General features: G+C 34.5%; 1 protein-coding gene across 1 annotated transcript in view; it reads right to left on the bottom strand.

The window, feature by feature from the left end:
• The window catches only part of LOC128248075 (mucin-like protein), a 48618-nt gene that overhangs the window by 4526 nt on the left and 43744 nt on the right, over positions 1 to 348 (bottom strand). Inside the window, exon 20 of the mRNA XM_052968488.1 lies at positions 70 to 111. Within this exon, the coding sequence (XP_052824448.1) occupies positions 70 to 111 (42 nt within the window). The remainder of the gene's footprint in view (positions 1 to 69; positions 112 to 348) is intronic.

Here is a 348-nt window from a genome sequence, read left to right as displayed (position 1 = left end):
CATCAGGGGAAAGCAAATTTTATTAATAAAATACAATGAAATGTTAGAAATTTATAAACCACTATTTACCTTCTGTTGTTGGTACTGTGGATATTTCCGTGGTTTTATCATCTGGAAAAAAGATAAGATCATACACTATACTTTTATAATTACAGTAAGGTGATATAGATTTCGGTTTCCATTTTAGAAAGGCATATGTGTGTGTGCGTGTAGAAATACAAATGTACATGCATGGATATATGTGTATATATATATATACACAGACGCACACGCACACTCACACGCACACACGCGCACACACACACACACACACGCACACACACACAGATATACAGATATTGAATGGAA

Source organism: Octopus bimaculoides, chromosome 6 (genome assembly GCF_001194135.2).
Source record: "Octopus bimaculoides isolate UCB-OBI-ISO-001 chromosome 6, ASM119413v2, whole genome shotgun sequence".
Lineage (NCBI taxonomy): Eukaryota > Metazoa > Mollusca > Cephalopoda > Octopoda > Octopodidae > Octopus > Octopus bimaculoides.
Note: the sequence above shows the minus strand (reverse complement) of the source record. Positions and strands in the feature narration are given on the sequence as shown.